At 36.7% G+C, this 19357-nt stretch overlaps 2 protein-coding genes and 1 long non-coding RNA gene across 5 annotated transcripts; 2 read left to right on the top strand and 1 right to left on the bottom strand.

Moving 5' to 3' along the window:
* Positions 1-1395: 1395 nt before the first annotated feature.
* Positions 1396-7985, bottom strand: LOC113053750 (ornithine carbamoyltransferase, mitochondrial-like). Of its 2 annotated transcripts, none has more exons than XM_026219022.1 (10): positions 7760-7985; positions 3765-3903; positions 3577-3658; positions 3358-3445; positions 3114-3267; positions 2917-3039; positions 2285-2338; positions 1876-2025; positions 1626-1763; positions 1396-1552 (listed from the first exon to the last, which is right to left on the bottom strand). In XM_026219022.1, the coding sequence occupies exons 2-10, from the start codon at positions 3900-3902 to the stop codon at positions 1493-1495; spliced, it is 987 nt and encodes a 328-aa protein (XP_026074807.1). In that variant the 5' UTR covers position 3903; positions 7760-7985; the 3' UTR covers positions 1396-1492. The 2 variants fall into 2 exon arrangements, with proteins under 2 accessions (XP_026074807.1, XP_026074806.1); XM_026219021.1 differs by lacking the exon at positions 7760-7985 and adding an exon at positions 4384-4579.
* Positions 4773-7749, top strand: LOC113053751 (uncharacterized). The gene is made up of 5 exons (XR_003277295.1): positions 4773-4834; positions 5346-5437; positions 5507-5566; positions 6323-6515; positions 6796-7749. It is a non-coding gene; the product is annotated as an uncharacterized LOC113053751 (long non-coding RNA).
* A 1588-nt stretch (positions 7986-9573) lies between the features above and the next one.
* Positions 9574-19074, top strand: LOC113053181 (sushi repeat-containing protein SRPX-like). Of its 2 annotated transcripts, XM_026217997.1 has the most exons (10): positions 9574-9765; positions 13573-13620; positions 14007-14198; positions 15804-15980; positions 16085-16211; positions 16419-16540; positions 17350-17529; positions 17830-17963; positions 18205-18326; positions 18494-19074. In XM_026217997.1, the coding sequence occupies exons 1-10, from the start codon at positions 9684-9686 to the stop codon at positions 18669-18671; spliced, it is 1362 nt and encodes a 453-aa protein (XP_026073782.1). In that variant the 5' UTR covers positions 9574-9683; the 3' UTR covers positions 18672-19074. The 2 variants fall into 2 exon arrangements, with proteins under 2 accessions (XP_026073782.1, XP_026073783.1); XM_026217998.1 differs by lacking the exon at positions 13573-13620.
* The last annotated feature ends 283 nt before the right edge of the window (positions 19075-19357 follow it).

Below are 19357 nucleotides of genomic sequence, written 5' to 3'. Positions count from 1 at the left end.
AAAATGGGTTTTAGGGGCATGCTTCTGTCCTCTCATTTATGGACTTAAATCTTTTACTCAAATATTTGAAGTGCTTATTTAAAATGCTCTGAAACTGTCCCTTCTGGCTTGTTGAATTAATCTAAATGCCCAGAGGGGATTTGTTTTGTTGTCCAATTCAACCCATTAACACAAGAGGACGCAAATAAGTTTTCAGATGCAAATTTCGAACAATTAGGACCCCGATTATCTACTACTAACGTTATGATAGATAAAAATGTACAATGTTTTATTTCTTATGTCTATCTATCTTGCAATCACATCTGAAACCCAATTCATGTACAAAAATGAAAACAAACAGGCCTAATAAGGTCATAACTGAAGAGGGTCAAACAATGTTTAGATGAGATAAGATCACAACAAGGTTTCAGTTTAAATCATTTTACATACCAGGTCATAAAAAGGGAAGCCGAAACACCTTCGCAATGACGAGAATGTCTCGGATGGTTTAGAAACCTGTTCTTCTACTTTGCTTTTAATCTCCACCCTTGTTCTAGGTTCTTCTCTGCCTCACCCTGAGAATGACTATTATGCTTTGCAAAAGTGATTTCTTTGTATAATAACATTGTGTTTTTTTCTTGCAGTGTACCTTCACCTAATTCAATTGTTGATAGTTTCACTCACAGTCTAATAGCTTCCCAGCCTAGACATCCTTTGACTGTTATGAACATATACATACATATTCGCCTATTCACTCTAAATCACTTTGCACTGCTGGACTGTATTGTTGCCCTGCAGAATTAGACATGCAAGAGATGACTTAAAGAGTTATCTGTTATGTAAAATGTTTATAAGTGATTTCAGGTGACAAAAATGCCAAATTCCATGTTATACATAGAAACCATAAAAGACACAGTGACCGTTATAGAAAAACAGAAAATAATTGTATTGTTTTTTCTGAGTGCATTTTGCACGCCATTTCTGTAGTGACAACTTAAATGCTGCGTCCATTCAACCCTTTGTAATTTTGTATAGTAGGGGTGGCGAACGTTTGTACTGGAGAGCTGCACCCCTGCAGAGTTTTACTTCAACCCTAATCAAACACACCTGAACAAGCTAATCAAGGTCTGAAGGGTTACTAGAAAGCTACATGCAGGTGAGTTTTAATTAGGCTTGTAGCTGAACTCAGCAGAACTGCTGCTCTCCAGGACTGGAGTTCACCACCCTTGCCATATAGTATTTCTCACAATGCCACAGCACCCTCTATAGGTCTTAAAGATATGTACATCACTGAAATATTTAAATAATTTAATGTTGTAAAAAGTATTTTTCACACATTAAATCAAAGGATTCATGAATGAAATACAATAATTTATTTCTGTATTTCTTATTTCTTTCTTAACCCCCCCCCCCCAATTGGCCAAGAGTTCTAAATATGATAAATTATAATGTTATCTTGCAAAAGCAGATAGATGACAGCCTTCTTTTGTCAGTGTTTTTCCACCACGTTTGTTTAAAATTTGAGTTTGGGAATTCGTGGCTTATAGTCTGTCAGGATACACACCATTAAACCCTGGAAAACATACAGAAACGTATTACTTTACAAACATAAATGCATTTATGATACGTTTACACATACACTTTACCATAATGGTCCACTTGCGGTTTTCAGCCTCTGTGAACACAAGGGAACGTGGTGAGTAGAAAACTTCATCATCTACTTCCTCTGCTTTACGTGGGAGACAGTGCAGAAATGTCCAGTCTGGTGCAGCCACACTTCCTGTCTGTCAACCAGTCAACAGAAACATTCAAATTATCTAAATGGAATTAAAATTCTGCATTTTATAAAAATTTAGACTGGATAAGACCAGAAAAAGTTGATGGACATTTCTCTACCTGCATGGTGATCTGGTAACCATGGAAATCTTTTAGTCTCCTCTTCTTCTCCTCCTCTTGGCCCATGCTCACCCAAGTGTCAGTAACCAGCACACTACTGTCCCGTGCTGCCTCCATGGGATCCGTCAGGAATTGCAACTTGGTACCAAACTACAGCATGGATATAATAAGTAAACACTGTATACTGTAAACTATTGATCATAAAAATAAAATAAAATAAAATGATGTCAAGATTTTTTGCAAGTGTTGTTAAAGACAATTATTAAAGAAGAGTCATTTCACATACACAGTCAAACATATAATGCAAATGCATGGTAGTAAAAGCAAACAAAATGCTTAATTATTTATATGTAGATCTTATGAGTAAGGCTGATCATGACTTCTATACCTTCTATACATGAGTCTATACCTGCTTCGACAGAAGCTGGGCCTCTTGAGTGACATTAGCATCTGGCTCATAACCCTAAAGACAAAAGGTTAAATTTAAGTAAAATCTTGAACAACATTTTGGAGTGGTGCAAAGTTAAATAAATAAATATTATGTTATGTTATATTATATATGCTACCATTCAAAATGTTGGTAGTTTTTTTTGTTGTTGTTGTTGAGAAATGTCTTATGCTCACCAAGACGGCATTTATTAAATAAATAAAAAATGCAGGGGAACAGTAATATTGTGAAATATTATTAAAATGTAAATAAACTTTAATATATTTTAAAATGTAATTTAGTCTTGTAATGTCAAAGCTGAATTTGCAGCAGCCATTACTCCAGTTATCAATATTACATTATCCTTCAGAAATCATTCTATTCTATTCTTATTATTATCGATTATGAAAATAGTTGTGCTGCTTGATATTTTCGTGGAAACGGTGATGACATTTTTTTTCCATGATTCTTTGATTAAAAGAAATGCTCACTGGAACAGCATTTTTAAAAATAGAAGTCTTTTGGAACATAAATAGCATTCACTTTCAGTAAAATTAATGTTTCCTTGGAAGAGTTGTGTATGCAAATATAAAACAGCTCTGCAAGAGGCAAACCTTGGGTGTGGCCACTTTTAGATTGACACCTAGTTTAGCCAGTGACATCATAAAGGAGTGAAGAACGTTGTTTCCATCACCTATCCAAGCTAAAGTGAGGCCTTTTAATGAGCCATAGTGCTCCTGTAAGAGTGAAAAAGAACACATGAGTGCATGTACCTGGGTTTATGTGTATGCATGTGTGAGTATGTGAGTACCTGTAGTGTCAGTAGGTCAGCCAGAATCTGTATAGGGTGGTAGAGGTCAGACAGGCCATTGATGATTGGTATAGAAGCATCTTTGTCCAGGTGCTCCAGAGATGAGTGACTATACACCCGCGCTAACACGATATCTGCCAAACCAGAGAGCACCCTGCCATACAAACACACCCACATATCAGACCATGTCAAGGGATCAGTGAATTGAGTCCACACAGTGTTTGCAATATGTGTGAATTTAAACCTGGCCGTGTCTGTGGTGCTCTCATTGACTCCTAGATGAATATCCTGGTGTGTGAGAAAACATGGATGGCCACCCAACAGAGAAAACCCTAAAAGGGAGAGAGAGAGAAACTGTCTATGTGTCAAATCTTTTGTTCTGTACCTACCCTATTCATTCATTTTGTTCAGAGACCGCACTGATAAATTTAAGCCCTTCACAGGCTCAGACTTTGAATGGCACCTGTCTCAGTGGACATGCGGGTCCTAGTGCTCCGCTTCTCAAATATCATGGCAATAGATTTGCCTTGAAGTAATGGGACATACTGTAAATAAAAGAGGAATATACAGTATGAACATTGTTTATTATATCAGTCCTGAAAATGGGAAGATTATTGATCGGTAACTTAGTTGAAGTATATTTCGCAGTACCTCGCCCCTGTGCTTTATTCGATTCTTAAGGTCAGCAGAAACCCACAGGATATGTTTAATTTCCTCTGCATTAAAATCCTTCAGTGTTAGAAAGCTGCGGCCCTTCAGGTTAACACGGTCCAGAGCTGCTTTTCCCATGCTGTGGACATGAAATTTACATGATACAGATTGCTTGAGCTAAATAAATAAATAAATGTAAAAACTCAAATACACTTTATAAAAGTCAATTTTCAAAAAACTTTTTTTTTATTCTTCCAAAGAGCAGATTTTATGACTTTATAAATTGAAAGAATTTAGTTTATATTAAAATATTTTCCGAGCACAAATATTATTTTAAATGGTTAAAAACTTTTAAAAAAATAAGAGTTCACTAATTACAAAATAGATATTGAACAAAAAATTAAAATGTCAATGTCATTAGCTAACTATTCTTTTATGATAGTATTAATTGAAAGTCCAATTTTTTATGCTTAACTGATCATCTTTAAAACTTCCATTACATTCAGGAATATGCAATTAATTAATTCTCTGTTAAGCATTATGCAATGTAATAATTAATACTGGTAATGAAAGTTATAACACAATGTCACTCAAAATTTTATGGAACTTTCCGACTCACCTAAAATTCTTGCTTTGCCAACATTGTGCAAACTTCAGACTATAACATATTCTGTTTTTGAAAGCAAACATTCTACTGATGTATACAGAGCGCAAAGCGGTACAACCAACTCAAATCATTGCCACGCGCTAGCTAGCTGTCATGCAGCATTGAGGGCGTGACTAACGGGATGAAGAGGGGGCGGGGCAAGTAACTGTGCGTGGTGATTGACAACTCCTGTGCACGTGCTCTGTCATCCCACCGCGTCTACAGACCCTGGCAATCGTATGATAACTCCCCTCTCTCTCTCCCTTTACTCTCTACACCTTAGTTAAAATATTCCATTAATATAATACGTTTCTTAAATAATTAGCTGTGACGTTACAACAAAATGCTCATCAGGGTACAGCTGACAGTTTAGGAATAATGGTGTTGGAGGTGATGACAGATGAAACAGACTCAGAAATACCAGGTAAGCTGGTATCTATCTATCTATCTATCTATCTATATGACTCAGTCTGTGTCTGTCTGACTGACTCAACATATGCTGACAATTATGCTGAGAATATCTATCTGTGTGTAGGTATGTGTATTTTACAAGCAAGGCTCACAGTGTGTGACACTATAATCATGTTTTTGAGCTCCTAGCATTACCCACAAACAGGCTATTCTGGGAAAGGAAATGGACCATGTTGCTGAGCTTGTGTGAAAGTTTGTTGCTCTTTGCTCCATGTGAACTACTGTGACTGAGGGCAATGCTTCCTTACTGCAGAAACAAGTGCTGTATTCCCCTTTGGAAAAAGTAAAATAGCAAACAATATACTTGACAGGTTATGGCTAAAGAATGATATACCTGTGCACATCTCATGTGGATGGTCACACTCAGCTTTTGTAACAAGTTGTAATCTCTCTATATTCACCCTGTAATTTTGTAACTGTAGCTATATTTTGTAATGAACGTCTCTTTAATTATCTCTTTCCAGAGCAGGGCCATATGCTTGCTTTTGGAAATAATAACAGAGGTCAGCTTGGCATATAAACCAAAGGACCGGTTAAAAAATGATCTGTGTTAAAGGTAAGATGCATGTTGTTTTATAAAGATAATTCTCGGTTTTCTTATTTACCTTCTTATTCGTCCATATAGCTCTTAAAGGGGAGAGAGCTCAGTTTGCCTGTGGGACTGATCATACACTCGTCTGAACTTGTAAGTAAAGCTTTTTATTCAGAGGCAAACTTTCACACTGGTGTAAAAACTACCAACATTTTGGGGTTGGTAAGATATTTTAATGTGTTTAAATACATCTTATTTCTTATTAAACCCATGTTAGACACAGTTGTGCTGCTTTATATTTTTGTGGAAACCATGATAATTTTTTTTTTTCAGAATGATTTGATTAATTGTTCAAAAGCACTTGGAGTACAAAACCGTTGTAAGGTTATAAATGTCTTTACTGTCACTTTTGATCAATTAAATTAGTCATTGCTGAATAAAAAATTATTAAATTCTTTAAAGACAGTTTTTGGACCTTTTGAACAAAAGTAGTTTTTCACAGAAATGAAAGTGGGTAAGTGAAAATATCTGTGGGGTATTTCTCCAGCAAAAGGGGAAACTTTTGCAGCTGGAGGAAACAGTGATGGTCAGTTGGGACTGAGCCACTGTAAAGACAGCCTTTCTTTCCAGCGGCTCCACCCTCAGCGAGTACAATCTCTGCACGGGGTTTTGCAGGTGGCATGTGGTGGCTAGCCCTTACAGATGCTTGAAATATACATGACATTGTCCTTAAAACATCTGGACACTTCAACTGCAAGAATGTCAATCAATTAAATAAATGTTAATATCCATTAGATAACAAAATATCAAAACAAGTGGCATTTAAAACGGAAATCAAACTTTGATATAATGTTATCTACTGCAGTAAAAATTAAAATGTGTGTGTGTGTTTGTGTGTGTGTGTTTCAGGAGAGCTCATCTGTACAGTTTGGCCCAGAATTTTGCAGTCTTCCTCCTCCTACAACTGCTTTACTGCACTAGCCCTGACAGGCAACATCTACAACCCAGATCTCCGACAGACACTCCTAAATGCTTGAAAAAAAATATGTGTCTGTGGAATCTGTTTTTACCTCAATCACACTGCCAGCCAGGACATCTCCATGTAAATATTTTCATATTGTTTTATTTTTTATGTTCTCCCAAGACCTCCCTCTCCATCGATCTATTATCTGTCTATCTATGATTCAAATATCTCTTACTGCAATTACTGTATGTAGTATAGTGAAATAGTATATCACTAAATAAAGTCATTTTAAATGACTCAAAAACACAAGCAAAAAAACAAACACTAGATTGTCAGTGTTGACCAGCTGTCTTTCTTGTGAATACGGTTCTGTTTCTTATTCATCAGTGACAGAATTTCCACCACTGTTTCTTTTTAGTAATCTAAAACGCAAGAATCCCAGGTCCGGAGATCCAAAGAATTTTTATCGTGGTGGAGGAACATTCTTCTGCTACAGCCTCATGAAGCTAAATGCATTCCAAAACATATAAAAAAACCTATCCAGAGTACAAATAATAGCTCTAAAAGTCAACGAGAGGTCAGATTATCTTCAGATTGAATGTCAGCTAAGGAAAAAGAGGGAAGCAGTGAAACATGCAGTACTAATATTGATCCAAGGGACAAGATTTCAATAGCAGACAAATTTAGTAAAGTTCAATATGCAGATTCCAGGGGTCAAGAGGTCACTGCTCTTGTTTAGATGGAGCAGGAGACCACGTCAAGTCCAATCGACATTCAAAAGACTTTCTCCAGAAGTTATACAGTTCAGGAAGTTGAACAAGTTAAAACAACGCCCACAAAAGTTCAAGAGGCCAAATCTCCCAAAATCAAAGAGTGGGGTTTACATAAAGGGTCAAGTCACCAGTCAAGGTTCAAGATGTGCCCTCCGGTGCCATAGATGTTAGCAGAGTTGAATCAACACCTCAGGCAGATGCTCAAAGAGACATCAAGACATCCCTTGGAAATGCTCAAGAGGTCAGATCAACACTGATTGACACACAAGAACAGCGAAACTCAACACCAGTAAAAATTCCAGCTAAAATGCAAAGCACCCAAAAAAAAAAGGTAAAGAAAAGAGTGATGTTGACACAGAAGAAAGCCCAAGTGGACTTAAAATAAAAAAAAAATAAAAAATAAGAGATCAGATGTGGAAAGAGCCCCTATGTCAGAAACATTACCCAAAACACTCAACCATCTATCAGTTTCCATACCCACACAAATTTCTGGAGCAAAAAAAAAAAAAAAAGGAAATCCTGTGGAGTCTGAGAACATACTTCTAACTTAAACCAGCAGTTCTAGCACAATAACAACAAAAGTCAAAAGGGAAAATGATTGAAAAATACCTGGAGGATCAGGAGGAACTGAAAAAAGCCAGTCTGCTTCCAACTTGCAGTTGGTCATAAAAAACAGTCAGTTGCCCACTGATAAAGTGCTTACTGAACACAAACATGAATTTCCATCTATTAAAAGCTTAGCTCCAGAAAGAGGCCACTAATTGTCCAGTTTATGGTCCAATAACCAATCAGCAACCAATAAATCTTCTGCCACAAAATAAACTAAATCAGTTTCTGGTAAATTAAGTCCATCAAGTTCATCAGCACAACACAAGCAGTAACCACTAAAAGAGAATAAATCAGCAAGAAAAACAGTTTAACCTGGAAAGCCAGACAGGAAGCCTCAGGCTCAGCAGAGCATTATGGGTAGTGTAGTTTCAGCACTACCTGCCCAGGCTACATCAAGTGCTGCAACTCTACTGATAAAAGCAGCTGAAGTTCTTTCTCAAACCCTACCAGAATCAAGTAGCGAGATGTTCTCACATGTATCAGTGTCTAAGGAAACAACAGGAAGCATTATCTTACTAGAACCGTCAGTGGACCAGGAAAACACAGTTGAGGACATATCAGCAATCAAGGAAACAGATAATCAAACAGCAGAGTGCACAAGATGTATAAAACAAGCATTCAAATAAAAGCAGTGAGTGGTTGAGTGGTGATGGAAAAATAGAGGAAAGTGAACATGTGAAGGATAGTGAGAAATAAAGAAAGGAAGAGGGAGGTGAAGAACACAGTCTTGCTGAGGAAGAAGATGAAAGTAAGGGGGTTGGGCAGGAACAGGAGAACAGTGCTGTTGAAGATGAAGAAGAAAGAGAGAGGGAGAATTATTAAGATAGAGGAGAGAGTGCTCAACAGGGAGAGGACGACAGTGAAGAAGAGGAGGCAGAAGAAGAGGAAAGTGAGGCAAAGGAAGAGGATGACAGCAATAGCAGACAGATCAGCAAAAGTAAGGGAGCGATGAGTAAAGGAGAAGAAAGTGGAGATGAGACTGAAAGAGAAAAGGCTGAAGATGAGGATAAAATGTAAGAGACAAATGGAGATGAACAAAAAAAAGAATGGATAGAACAGATTGAGCTAGAAGATGGAGAAAAAGAAGGGAAAATGGATAGAGGTTAAATTAAGTTTGGAGAAGAAGAGAATCTTGACGTTTCAGAGACAGAAAAAAGACAGAGATGATGAAGGAGACAAACTGAATGAAAAGAAGGAAGAAAATGAAGAAGAAAGTGGAAGAGAGAAAGAAGCTGAAGAGAAATAAATATACAAGAGGGAAGAGAATACAATAACAATTCAGAGAATTCAGAGGAAACAGAGAGAAACTAATGAGGAAGAAGAGGAGGAAGGTGAAGAAGAAGAGGAGGAGGAAGAAACAGAGCAGAAAGAAAATTATATTTAAACAACAGAGAAAAACAGCAGGATGTTCTAAAAAACAACAAGGTTCTAATACGAAATACACACTAACCCAATAAAGCCAACTTTGACTTTTGAGGACCTCTTTATTCCCCAGTCTAAAATCCTAAAGGGATCCAATTGGAATTTCTATCATAATCTGAACTAATTCTAAGAATCATAAATGGAATGACAGGGGAGCTTAATACACATACAGTTCTGAATAATATAGGCTACATGTAGGCAAAATTTCAATGCAGAACAAAATTTGAACCAAAATCTAACCTACAAAAAAGATTCTGAATTGAACTCTAATGATAAATGATAAATAATAAAAATATTCACAATTATTTTTTTGTGTCACTGATCCAAACTTATAACAGTGCCATTGTTTATACACGTATAGCATAGAGTCCACGCGCTGCTCTGTGCGCGCGCTCGCGCTCGCTCTGGACGAAGAGCTCTAGTAATTTTCTGGAGAGTAGGCGGGTTCGGGCTGGTGCTCTGATTCTCGACTAGGAATGCACCAGAGGTCTCTCAGCAGCTCATGGACTTCCTAAAGATGGACACCTGGACGTGTGTGTATATGATAGTGGCATTTCAACTGTCCGGGAGTTTCGCGTATGACGGTAAGAGACCCATCCAAACTGTTCCCGTTGAGTCTCGCGCTGTGAGATCTGATCACTCAAAATGTGTTGAGCAAGACTCATTAAACTAATGCAAAGTAAAGCAAACATCAGAAGAAACTAAGTCTTTGTGGATCTATGGGTTTTCCCATGCAGTTTCTGCTAGTTTTCCTGTATTAGACACAGTGTACAACAGGGCTCAAGAGTGTTTACGTGGACGCTTTGGGGTTTGTTTGCGTGGGAAGAAGGGGGTAAGTTCACTAAATCCAGGGGAAAGACACTGAACTCTTTCATATGAAAAGGCACTTATGACTTGTCACCAGTAGGACATTGCGCTCCCGGTCTATCTGCTCAATACTGATGTTTCTGATATATCTTTTGAGTGCGTCGTCTTTAAAGAATCTTTAAATAATTAGTGTCTGTGTCTGTAAATAATGTAATGTCTTCTGGAAGTGGGTCAGCAGAATCAACAAAGCTTTACTGGGATGACTATCAGCAATGCATTTGCAATATTTCCAAAGGCGCAGACATGTTCACTGGTCTGAGTCATCCTTTTTGGATATAAATAATTTCCTCCATATAGTAATAGATTATATTTTTATATTATAATATAGATATTTTGAATCTTTAATTGCATGCACATGCATAAAACGAAAAGTTTATTATCCTCTCATTTAGATCATTTCAGTGTTTGATACCATACACTTTCCATACATGAGCAGTTTGTTCATTATCCTCTGCCGGAAACAAAGGGACTGTACAAATAATAATAGGGTAATAATTATAAAATAAGCAACTTTTAATTGTTAGGCACCTACTGAAGGATAATATTTCTTCTTGCAGGTCTGAAGATAATGAGTCTGAAGATAATGTGTTACTGAGTCATTTGGATGCCAAGTCAAATCTTGTGTATCAAATAAATTGCTTTAAAGGTGTCAAGTCAAAAGAATAAAATAGTAATCATAGAATATGATATAATGACCATGAATTAACATTGCAGAAATTCTACATGTAAAACATGGATCAACTAGTAATAAATCTTTATTGATATGCTGATGTTGTGCTACTCCCCTTCCCTCAGGCTTTGACACACTGCTACATTGCTGTGTTTACCTGATCTGTTAGCATGTGGTCTGGATCAGATATCGCAAATGTGACCCTGATGTTTTGGTATTTTTCACATTTTAGAAAAAAAAAAGTTTTTTTATTTTTTTTTTGTGTTCACAGTTGGAAGCTCTGTCCACATTTCCATTGCCAGATTATAGTTGATTTCTGATGTAACTGATGTAGCTTCATGTCACATATCTACAATCTACTTTGTGTTTTGGGTCATGTTTCTATCAGTCTGGTTGACTGGTAAAGGGGGGCTTTTTTGGAGTATTTTGTGTATATTAGTAAGAACAAAAAGTACGCTTTTGCTTAAAACATTGTTTATATTCCAGCAGAAGTCCAAGATTTTTTGTTTAGAGAATAAATTGAAAAAGCAAAGAGACTCGCTTGGACTCGCTTAGACATGTGAATTTCCTGTGCTGCTGGAAACACAATACAAGAAGCTGAAGAGATGCATATGTTGTGGTGGTAGTAGAACTTATTGCGTTAAATTACCAATTCATCTTCATTTTGAGGACCATTAAGAGTTAAATCACAAATGCAAATGTAATTTTGTAAAATGGTGACCGTTTGAGGTTGAGGCTCATGTCATTGGGTTTTAGGTTGTGATCCAGACTCCAATTTGTAAATGTACCGGAGGTCCAACCTTGTTGCATATGAGAGAAAAGAAGATCATAAATTGAGAATTTGACCCTGTTGTGGTTGCTTCATTTAAATGTTGATCTAGTTTAAAAATAGAAAAGGAAAGTTCATTAAGACAAATTTGTGTGGAACTTTGCAAAGTTGATCTGGATGTTTGCTAAGGTGCTGATATTGTGCAAAGGGGTTCTGGATGATTCATAGGTCATTTTGCAGTGGCTTATAGTTGGATATGAACATAATTAGTCTGTACTTGACTTTCAGACTGTAGTGTAGAATGAGGTTAACTAACTTTCACACAAATAAGAGTGGTGATCTGAGTCTGGAGCTCTATCAGAAACTGAACATGGGGAGCCTGAGGGATCTTACTTTCCGTTAATGACTGCAGAACATCCATCCAAGAGTGAACGGTTTTTAAACTAAACATTGTAGAAGTTGTGAAATCTTTTGTGATCCTCAGGACTGTGGTTAAACAGAAAGTGCAGCAGAAGCTAAATGGTTTAGTTAAAATAAAGATTTCTTAAGTGGAAACGCCCTCCATTTTTAGTATTTAAATATTTTAGTATTTATATGTCTGTGTGTGTGTGTGAGAGAGAGAAAGAGAGAAACTGAGCCGGTAAGTCGGTAAGTATTCTGGGATATAGAGCATTCTGCTGAGCTTAACAGAATGGAACAGGAAAACTCATCTGCCAAATGGAGCGAAAACACACACACACCTACACACATGATCCCTGTGGAGTGTTTTCCATGATAGAAGTTGGAAAACTGTGGACCTGTCATGATTCGCTTTTAGCTCTGCATTAACATAGTGTATATGTGTGTGTTTCGAGTTCTTGTTACTGCATCAGAGGGAGCTTTGATCTAACTTGCTGTGTGATCTGCCATCCACACACTTACACACTCACAAAAGACAAATGAACAGAACTAGAAGGAATAAAAAAGCGAATCAGCATCAATTTATATGCACTGAATGCAGGCTTTGTTTTTTGTGTTTGATCCCAGTCTAAGAGGGTGATCTGTGGGTAGGCCTAATGGAGTTTTCCATTAGGTTTGATTTTTATTTTTATTTTTTGTAACACTAGCCTTGTTTTACGTTTTTGGATCACTTGCTTTCAGACTATAGTAAGTACAAATCACAGAATTAGATGGAATAGAACTCTGAAAAAAAAATGTTTTGTTGGAGAACATGAAAATTTTTTTTCTGCCGTGTTGTTGACTGTTGTAAAAGCTTCTGCCATGAAAGTAAATAAGTAATGTAAAAATTTGCAGCTACAAGTCTGACCTTTGATTGAAGCCATGCCAAAATCTATTCCATCTAGTCCTTCCATGCAAAGCATGTTATCCTAATATAGTGTTACATGTGATTTTATGTGGCTGCCATTTTCACTGCATCGCCCTGTTACACACTGTAATTCGCATCTTTACCTGCAGAGGTCATTGTTGCACTTCATGCCATGTCCATAAATGCAACAAGCCCAGATTTCAGATGTTAGCTGTGTAAGCCTCAGAGTAAAACAATTTAAAACCAAATCAAAAAAATATAAATATATATATTTGCAAGGAAGTTTGGAAAATGAAATAAAGTTGCATTTATAAATTGAAATAATGTCACACTTCTAAAGATAAAGATTAAGAGGGGAAGAGTGATATAAAGTTACAAAATGATGAATAAATCCTAAAAAGTGTCTGTGGTTGGGGGGTATACATTAAATACATACACTGCATACAGTAAAATAGAGAAAACAAAGTTGAATTTTCAGCAGCCATTGCTCCAGTCTTTAGTGTTACATTATCCTTCAGAAATCATTCTAATATGCTGATTTGGTGCTCAAGGAACATTCTGTATTATTATCAATATTGAAAACAGTTTAATAACTTAATATCTTTGTGGAAAATGTGATTTTTTTTTCTTTTTTTTTAAAACTATTTGACGAATGAAAAGAACAGAACAGCATTTTGAAACTGAAACATTTTGTACCAATATAAAAATTGCTACTGCCGCTTTTCACTTTAACGCATCCTTGCTCTTTCTTGCTTTTGCTGTCCTAAACTGTTTTGCAGGCTCTGGATACTGGCCGTACACTGATGATGAAGATGTGCGATACACAGGTGAACACACACAAGGACATAAATAAAATGCACATACTGATCCCAAAACCCATTACACCGAACTTAAACCCATCTTCTGTCAGTAAAACTCTCTTAACACATGATAACACATGAGCACTGCTGTCAGAACACATACATTCACCACACAGAGGACACTACATCTCTGACTGCCTTCTTAAAGCCTCAGGCCACGGATTGCTTCCTCTCTCTGCTTCTGTGGCTGTGCTACTTAATCTTTGTTCACATTTCTCCATGCATATCTGAATGATGGCAGTTGTCAAGGTAGGTTTGTAAGGCCGTGTTTTATACTGTATGTGTTTTGGTATGACTCAGTGTCTTTCTTCAGTGTATTTGCATCGAGTGTGTTAACATATGTCTCTTTCTAGGTGCTCCATGGTGTGCCCCAGTGAAAGTTAAGCATGGTCATGTCAGCTGCCAGACACCACGCGGAGAACGTAATAAGAATGTTCTGGGAACTCGGTGCAAGATCCGCTGTAAGACGGGCTACGAGATGCACGGCAGCAGTGAGATCCTCTGTATGGCCAGCAAACAGTGGTCAGGAAACTACGCTTGCAGAGGTCTGACGTCAACATCCATACATCTCAGCTCTAAAATCATATCGCTTATGACTAACTTAAATAGCATAATCAGTTCTATATTTTATTGCATTAAACATTACATAATCACAAATTATTTGTTCTTTTTATATCTTTTATTTTTACTTTTTTTTTTTTTTTTCATTTACACTAAACATTTGGGGATGGTTAAAGGGACACTAAGTAGGAATTACTCCCATCTAGTGGTGGAATTGTATTTTGCATTCAAACTAATTTTGCTCTCCAGCGCCTCGCTTTTTCAAATGCGCGTTGCATCTACGGTAGGCGATATGTACCAAAAAGCTTTGACGGGATGTCTTCTAATAGCACTTCGCCGAGTTTTCCTTCAGGTGAACAGGTGTGTTATTTCAAACAAACTGCAACATGACCATAAACAAACGAATGTTACAGTATGAATTACTGACTGTGGAAAACATGAAATATTGTAATTAGTAGTTATGTCTTCTTTATTCGTTATATTTTCTGAATAATGTGCATTGTTAGATATAAAAAAAATATTGTAATATAGATTGTAACACTGACTTACCTGTCGAGAAGAAAACTGGCCACTTCAGCGTCTCTTTTGAAATCTTTATCCAGCATTAGCTCTTTCCACCTAGAAAAAGCTTCCCCGACATTAACTCTTGTTTTCCGTAATCTACGGTCACGTTTCCTTTTACGTTCTATTTTTGACTGTTTTGGCGATGATGTTTTCTTCTCCTGTGGCGCAGCATATGTATGGTCCATAATAAGAATGCAATCCAGACTTTTAAACTTGCCGGTGCAGTTTCAAGCGCCTCTCACTGCTCTGCACCTGCGTTTCTGGCTCTGACCGAAAACACGTTGTGGAAACGCGTTGGCTTAGTACTTTTTGTCCCTCTCTGCTATTATAGTTTTGCAAGATGGCGGAACTACATGGAAGCCTCCGTCGACCTACCCGTCCCATGTATATAAAGATAATAAATTCTTCATTTACGAGGATTAGTTTAAACATTGGCATAGGTATTTGTACACCATTGAGGGCATATTTATGAATAAAAATATTGATTTTAGATAATAAAATACCTAAAAAGTTACTTATTGTCCCTTTAAATATTTATAGTAAAATAAAAAAAAAAATAGTCTCTAATGCTCACCAAGGCTAAAAAAAAAACTGTAAAAACAGTTATATTATGAAACATCGTTACAGTTTAAAATATATTTTCAAATGTAATTTATCCTTTTGATGGAAAAACCAAATTTGCAACAGCTGTTACTCCAGACTTCAGTGTCACACGATTCTTCCGAAATCATTCAGATATGCTGATTTGAAGTTCAAGAAACATTTCATACTATTATCAAATGCTGTGTAATATTTTTGTCAGGATTCGTTGATGAATAGAAAGTTCAACTGAACAGCATTCATTTGAAATTTCTTCACTCTCACTTTTGATCAATTAGTGCATCCTTTTTAAATAAAAGTATTATTAAATTCAAAAACTAAAAATACTTCAATAGACCCTGAACTTTTAAACAGATGTGTACTGTATTTTGTATTATGCTTTCTATATTAATAATTGGTAAACTTAAAATGAATTATGTTTACAGAAGTCCGCTGTCCTAAACTGGCCATGCCATCTAACGGAGGTTATAAGTGTTCAGACGGATCATACTTCAACTCCCGCTGCCAGTTTTTCTGCTCGCCGGGATACACACTTCGAGGAGACCTCAGTGCCACCTGCCAAAGCAGCAGAACTTGGAGTGGTGGCAACAGTGTGTGTGTGGGTGGGTTAAATACTCATTGAGCACTCTTTAATACTAATTTACAGATATGGATCCAATATATAGTATTTAGGACAAGAGGCATGTAAAGGTGTTCTCTGTCCCAGATGTGGATCCCCCAGTTATTAAGTGTCCTAATATAAAGGATAAGACCGCTGAACCAGGGAAACTCACCGCCAAAGTGACGTGGGACACCCCAGAGGGCAAAGACACAGCAGATGGCATCCTAACAGAGTCAGTCTAACACTTGTATCCTCACCATATAGGAAAGTTACCATGTCAACGGGCAAATTCATGTCTAAATGCAAAAATATGTGACCGGTAAATGCCACAATTGAGAATCAAGTAATTTCAAGTTGAATTCAGATTTAAATCTAATAATTCTAATAAATCTATTCCAGATTCTTGTTGTTAGAAAGAGACTGTTTGTTTGTGTTGTAGTGTTATACTGAAAGGAAAGGCGTCGGGCTCGCACTTCCCAGAAGGGAATCATAAATTATCATACACTGTGTTTGACCGTGCTGAGAACAAGGCGACCTGCAGGTTCAATGTCCGAGTGAGAGGTGAGTTCTTCTGAAACTTTGCTTTCTAAGCTACTAGTTACTCATGTTTAAAGTAATCAAAATACAGTCAAACTATTCTTTAAAAATTATGAGCATCTAAGAAATGTTAGCTATAAATCCTCTATGTAAATATACACACTACGATTCAAAAATGTGTGGTTGGTAAGATTTGTTAATGTTTTTGAAAGAAGTGTATTGATCCAGTTGAACAGTATTGTTGTGAAATATTATTACACTTTAAAATAACTGTTTCTATTTTAATGTATTTTAAAATGTCATTTATTCTTGTGATGGCAGAGTTCAAATTTTCAGCAGTCATTCCCCCAGCCTTGTGTGTCACATGATTTTTCTTATTATTTTGATATGCTGATTTGCTGCTCAAGAAACAATCGGTGTTGAAAACAGTTGTGTTGGTTTTAATATTTTTGTGGAAACTGTGAGAAATGAATTTCAGGATTCTTTGAAGTATAGAGCAGCATTTATTTGAAATGGAAATTTTTTGTAACGTTATAAATGTATTCACTGTAATTTCATTGTGTCAAGTTTATATATCCTTGCTAAATGTAGTTTTTTTTTTTTTTTTTTTTTTTTTTTTTAATCTTATTGAGCCCAGACTTTTGAGCAATAGTGTAGTTATCAGATCATATAATGTAAGTGACTACTGATTTTCAAAAAAAAATTTTTTACTCAAAAGCTAAATTGTTTTGAGAACTGGTAAACTACTCTCACATTACTGAAAAAATGTCATTGGTTGATTTAGTTGCTGAGAATGTGCTGGCATTGATGTGTGTGTAATGTGCATGTTGCAGTGCGTCGCTGTACTCCTCTCTCTGTCCCTGACAATGGCTGGATGAAATGTGACAGCGCGGGTGATAATTACGGGGCCACGTGTGAGTTCCGCTGTCTGGGCGGCTATGAGCTGAGGGGCAGTGCCGCCAGAGTCTGCCAGTTTAACATGGAGTGGTCAGGCCTGGAGACGTCCTGTGCACGTAGGGAAAAACACATTAACACCTCACAAACAGCTTAGCAAAAGAAATTCCTTGCATTATACATCATGTTTAAGATTACATTGCATTCCTGAACGAAGCTGCTTATTCAGATAAAATATTTAAATTGAATTATATTGTAAGGTAGATTGTTAAAATAAATGATGGCAGAATTTTTATCACAAGAATTATTCTTTTTATTCTTATGAGATTAAACCTCACAAATCATGTAAAATGCATGATCTTGCTCTTCCTGTCCTGCCCTCTGGTGAATAACATCATAATCATTTGTTTTATTAAAAGCCATGAATATTAATGTTGGTGTGCGGTCTGCTGCTGCATTACTGGACCAGTTCTATGAGAAACGGCGCATTCTGATAATCTCCGCCCCTTCAGCTGCCAATCACTACTACAGATTCCAAATGACTAATTTACAGGTATAACATCAATATCTGCCTTTTTATTCCATGTTAACTTGCACACTAAGGGCTGAGAGTCAGTGTGAGATCTTTATTTATTTTTTGTAAAAAAAAAAAATTATTTGTGTGTGTATAGATAGATAGATTGTCAAATTAATCTGTCTGAGAGATGGAGATGAATTTTACAGTACTGTGTAAGACTACAAGCAACTAAACTGGAATGATTTGTATTGTGTGTGTGTGTGTGTGTGTGGTTCAGCCAGCCCAGTGTGGTCTGGACTTGAGACATGTGACAGTGATTGAGTTGGTGGGGGTTTTTCCAGCTCAGATCGGCCGCATCAGACACAGACTCATCCCTCCAGCACTAGCTCTACAGCTCAGGTACTTCATTACTGTATTTCAGTCACTTGATTCATGTTTCTTTAAATGCTGTTTTGTATATAATTTCAAGAACTTAATTTCTTAGTCAGTTTAGTGAATTGATTCCAACATTAACCACATCCCAATGAACATCTGCACTAAATGTGTGTTTTGTTTGTGTGGGGCAGGTTGCTGCTGCAGCTGTCTCAGAACTCATTTAACATGGTGCTGCTGGACAAACAGGGAGTGGATAAGCAGCGCTACACTTTCCCCATCACCGCAGCAGAGATCTTTACCACCATTGACACGTTTCCGCTCCGCGCTGAGGAGGTCACACTACAGACAGAGGCTGGACAGAGCTGCTAGATATATATATACACAGTACACACCTTTACACATCTGATCCTGCTGGGTATAAAGCTACCAAACTACACGAGAGAGAGTCTGGTTCGAGCTGCTACATCCTGATCACATATTGAAAACATACACACATCTCTAAACATGAGTCTCTGTATTTAGTCTTTTTTTATGACGCTCTGCTCTGTTTTATTTGCCCGGTGTCTCTATTTATGGCAGAGTGGACAGTTTACTTTTTTATTTTTTTTATTAAAGCAATATTATTGCAATATTTGATGCACAAATGTTTGATGATTGACGTTTGAGAGCATGGGACCCGGCTTTCTTAAAATGCCAGTCATGTTTATCTTGGTTCTCTGGTTTGTCAAATAAATATACTCAAATTGATTGAGTACAACGGAAGTATGATAAATGTGTTTTCAATTTATTATATATGGAATAATTTATTAAATGTCACAGTGGTGAAAAAGGGAGAAGGCTAACATTATTGGAAGTACTTTGGCATAGTCAGTTTCTTACAAGAAATACAACAATTTGAGATTAAATAAAAGACTAATAAACACCAGATCATCCACATTTTTAATTAGATTAAAACAGAAAAGTTATTTTAAATTGAAATCATATTTGTACTGAATTTTTGATCAAATAAATACAGCTATTACGAGCATAAGACTTCTTTCAAATAATACACAGTA

Source organism: Carassius auratus, chromosome 34, assembly GCF_003368295.1.
Source record: "Carassius auratus strain Wakin chromosome 34, ASM336829v1, whole genome shotgun sequence".
Classification (NCBI taxonomy): domain Eukaryota; kingdom Metazoa; phylum Chordata; class Actinopteri; order Cypriniformes; family Cyprinidae; genus Carassius; species Carassius auratus.
The sequence above is the reverse complement of the archived record's forward strand: the minus strand, read 5'-3'. Positions and strand labels throughout refer to the sequence as shown.

Bases quoted from the DNA above. Each gene is read 5' to 3' on its own strand.
- LOC113053750 (XM_026219021.1), bottom strand. From the start codon at position 4,454: ATGTTTGCTTTCAAAAACAGAATATGTTATAGTCTGAAGTTTGCACAA. The intron at 3,040-3,113 runs GTACTCACATAC...TCACTCTTACAG, and splicing joins CTGACCTACTGACACTACAG to GAGCACTATGGCTCATTAAA. The intron at 2,026-2,284 runs GTATAGACTCAT...TCCATGCTGTAG, and splicing joins CCCAGCTTCTGTCGAAGCAG to TTTGGTACCAAGTTGCAATT.
- LOC113053181 (XM_026217997.1), top strand. From the start codon at position 9,684: ATGGACTTCCTAAAGATGGACACCTGGACGTGTGTGTATATGATAGTG. The intron at 13,621-14,006 runs GTGAACACACAC...GTCTCTTTCTAG, and splicing joins TGAAGATGTGCGATACACAG to GTGCTCCATGGTGTGCCCCA. The intron at 16,212-16,418 runs GTCAGTCTAACA...TTTGTGTTGTAG, and splicing joins GCAGATGGCATCCTAACAGA to TGTTATACTGAAAGGAAAGG.